The following is a 4,337-nucleotide window of genomic DNA, read 5'->3' on the forward strand; positions in this document are numbered from 1 at the left end:
CAATCAACTCAATGTAATAATCAAATAATACTTACATGACCATGGGGCTCAATATTTCATCTATCACGATCTGTTTAATATGCAGAACCTGAACCAAGATTTGTTCCAATGCAAATCATGCTACTGTGAGCACATGTTGAATGCACCTGCGAGAATTAGTATCATATCAGTTGTCTTGAGAGCCTATAGACAAAATGTAAGGATTTATTCAAACGGATTACGTGAAGAAGTAATCACAAAATTAATCAATCAACTATTTTTACACGTCAACTCAAGACGTTAATCAGATGCAGCTTATAATCAAACACATACCATATAGGGTAAGAAAAAAACGCTAACAAACAGGTACAAAGAAAAAGTAGAATAACAAACATAAGGAGGAGTACCAGTAACCGATTGAAATGACGGAGATGACAAAAACTGTTACGATAACTGCTAAATAGCGAAACCCTAATCTGTACCAAAATCTTCACTTTATATCAAGGTTACCGACTGAAAAGGAAATCGACACTCCATCGTCATACATTTACAGATTAACAACTGTATCGGTTTCGATTTCGTTTTGTTTATTGGAGTAGAAATTCAGAGCCCTAATTGAGTTGCAGAGGGCGAATGTATGGATAAAACTTCAGTCGATTCTAACAAATCTATTAGAAACCCTAAATTTGAGCATAGATCTTAAGACCATTGCATAAAACTGAAGAAAACAAACCCCAAATTTGGGCCAGATCTTGAAGATCCGTTTTATTTGTAGTAGTTCAAAGAATAAACATCTTAGTAAATTCGGAATTATTTGGTGGCAGATGGTGTTATTTGGCTGGACGATTTAGTGTTATTACATGAAAACCCTAATTGATTTTTAGGGATGGAAAGTATGGAAGGAATGAATGAATGTGGTAGAAGCAATTAATTGACGTTCGAAACACAATTTTTTTTAATTATTAAACAGTTTGGCCAATCAATTGGACAGATGTTAGGCTGTGAGGAATTAGTGGAATAGGGGGTAGGGAATAGGCAATAGCTAAACACGTGGCATATGTATACGTATTATTATAAGTTATAGATTCGCTATAGTCAAAAAAGAAAGTATTCGGAAGAAGAAAAACAGGAAGTGAAGCGTGGGGAAACGTACGACGCTTGTTGATAAATTCGTTGTCGTTGTGAAGGTAATTCTGAACCCAACTTGAATATTATTACGTTATTAGGCTTGTGTAATCATACTGTATTAGTATAATTAATCCAAAACGACGTAGAGCAACCGTTAAACTATATTGTTTCGATGACTATATCAAAAGTTTTGGGACTTAAAACGTCAATTTTTTGGCAAATAGGTTCCCACAATTTCTAGTAGCTAGTAGTCTGTCGTTTACTAATATTGAATTTATTAAAAATTAGAACCAACTAGTGTTTGGTGGGCGCGCGTTGCCGCGCTATTTTGTAGACATTTTTGGACAATGTGATAAAGTTGTTGTTGGGAAAATTGTAGGGAAAAAAAGAAGGGGTAAAAAAGTCTATCGTCTTGTTTTTTTGAAGAAAATTCCGTTTAAAAAAAACGGACCAACGTTCTTATGCAGTCCTTTAGTAAAATTTGTAGGGGAGAATGAGAGGGACAGTTTAAAAAAAAAGTTTTTTTACTGTAGATGAATAGTGCAGTACTCCTGGTGAGTACAACTTCCCTCTGCGCAGCGTACAAGTCATTAAAGCGGAAAATGTGTCGCTTTCAATGAATAGTAAGTGAGTGGTAGGCAAGTTTGTGTTTTAGTATATAGATACAATCCATTAGAAGATGAATATTTCAGTAAGAGAATACTCTGTATAAAGTTTATCATAAATTATATTAAAGTAACAAATAATGTTTTAATTCTATATAAACATGCCATTAAAAGTGGTTTGAAAAACATTATTATTGGTGTAGAGAACTTAAACCACATGAACTAACGTAAATGTGCAGCTAATAGTTTCCAGAATCTGTCTATGTTTAAATAGTGCTCTGCGCATTGTTTTTTTTTTTTTTTTTTTTTTTTTTTTTTTTTTTTTTTTTTATGTAATGAAAATCATGTATTTGCTTTATGTTATCAACGTGCAGCTTAAGTAGTGAGAATGAATCTACCTGCTGATAGACTAAGCAGCTTGCCTGACGATATCATCAACAAAATTCTGTCTTACATCGAAACCAAAGATGCTATCAAAACTAGTATTTTATCATCAAGATGGAAGAATACATGGAAGTCAATCCCATATCTCAATTTCGATACTGATGATTTTGATTCATTACCCAAGTTCACTGAGTATGTTACTCATGTTCTGTCTTCCCGCAATAATGAAATAGAACTGTCGTCCGTTAAACTTTGTTTTCGTGGAGAAATTAGCCAAGCGTTTGTCGAATCGATTATGAACTATGCGTTTTCGCACAATGTCCAGAAGATGACTATTATTTGTTCTTACGTAAGAAAGCATATCGAATTCCCTCTTTCACTTTTCATCTCCCGGTCTCTTAAAGATCTCACTTTGTTTGAATGTTCAATATCAACAACAATCAAATCATCTTGGGACCTACCAACTTTAACAACATTGCATTTTGGTCGTGTCAATTTCCGTAACGTAATTCCTTTCCAAGACGGAGAAAGCACCAGCACCGAAGTTAGCCATGCTAAAGCTGATGTTGAGTATGGTGGTCTTTTTTCTAAGTGCCCAAACTTAAAAAATATCACCTTAACCGACTGCGACATATATGTTGATGATTTCACCGTTTGCCATTCTCAACTTTCTAATCTCTCGATTAAAAATGGACATTCGTATTCTGTTGTTAATGTGGTAGCACCTCATTTGAAGGATCCATCTGTTGTAAAATTCAAAGGGGATGTTAAGATTTCTGCACCCAAATTATCCTCATTGACGTATGAAAGTGAATACTATACCGAGTTGTATTCTGCATATGGTTTCTCTTCTTTGGAGAAAGTGGATTTCTATATTTCTTATCCATATGATGAAGATGCTCCCAAAATTATTCACGTGCTTCAACAGTTTGGAAATGTCAAATATCTTACGCTTGGATTGGAAGTTGTAGAGGTATTCATTTTTTAATGTTAATACTTGAATCTATTAGCACTTCATTCTATTTTGAACACACTTCAGATAAAGTGTATATATTATATATATATATATATATATATATATATATATATATATATATATATATATATATATATATATATATATATATATATATATATATATATATATATATATAATCAAAAGAGAAGCACTTTTTTGGGGGGAAGTGGGGGGAAGTAAATTTTTTTCGTTTTTTTTATTTTTTTTCAGGCATCAAGATTACACGAGAATATGAACATTTAAAAAAAGACACTTCGTAATAAATGTTATTATTTTGGTTGGAAAACGTTAATAAATGATAACATGCACTGAATGTTTTGCTGCTGAGTTTTTCTTTTAGGGTTTAGAAATTAGGGTTTAGCTATTAGGGGTTAAATATTAGGGTTTAACTATTAGGGTTTAGGGTTTAGAAATTAGGGTTTAGATTGAATTTAACACGAACGGTTTAAAGTTTAGAGTTTAGGGCTTAGGGTTTAGGGTTTTGAGTTTAGGAAATCGGGCTAACTCTTGAAAAAAAGCTTCACATATGATATAACACTCAGGAATAACATTACGCATACTGCATGTTATCAGTTTTTCGCATTCTCCTGCCAAAATAATAACATTTATCACAAAGTGTCTTTTTTAAATGTTCATATTTTCGTGTGCTTTTAATGTTTGAAAAAATAATTAAAAAAAAAAAATTACTTCCCCCTTCCTCCCAAAAAAGAGCCTCTCTCTTGATTATGACCATATATATATATATATATATATATATATATATATATATATATATATATATATATATATATATATATATATATATACACACACATATATACTTTTCAGGTTCTTGCATCAAATGTGGAACTAGTCTCACATCAACCTTCTCCTTTTGGTAACTTAATTAGTCTCAAGATTTATCCAATAAACTTAAACTCGATGGAGGAAGGACAAGAGAAAATAAACTTTCCTGAAGAAGTGAAAAATTATCTGGTTGATGGTTCTCTAAGTACCACTGTCACGATATTCTCACGTCAGGTAGTTTCACCATGAAGAATAATTTATATCCGAACTATCATTAACTTTTTTCTCTACTAAGATACTATTAATCATAAGCTGTTTGATATCATGCAGGAGGCGCAAGCATTGCAGAATGTCGCATTAGCACAAAAACAGTTGGCTAAGTTGGGGCTGCTGCTAGAGCCTTGGGAGATCAATAAAGCTCATTTAGATCAGATTGA

At 32.6% G+C, this 4,337-nt stretch overlaps 1 protein-coding gene across 1 annotated transcript; it reads left to right on the plus strand.

Moving 5' to 3' along the window:
* Positions 1 to 2,100: 2,100 nt before the first annotated feature.
* Positions 2,101 to 3,084, plus strand: LOC139860332 (F-box/LRR-repeat protein 25-like). Its single transcript, XM_071849100.1, has one exon. The coding sequence runs from the start codon at positions 2,101 to 2,103 to the stop codon at positions 3,082 to 3,084; it is 984 nt and encodes a 327-aa protein (XP_071705201.1).
* The last annotated feature ends 1,253 nt before the right edge of the window (positions 3,085 to 4,337 follow it).

This window comes from Rutidosis leptorrhynchoides, chromosome 7 (genome assembly GCF_046630445.1).
Source record: "Rutidosis leptorrhynchoides isolate AG116_Rl617_1_P2 chromosome 7, CSIRO_AGI_Rlap_v1, whole genome shotgun sequence".
NCBI classification, from domain to species: Eukaryota; Viridiplantae; Streptophyta; class Magnoliopsida; order Asterales; family Asteraceae; genus Rutidosis; species Rutidosis leptorrhynchoides.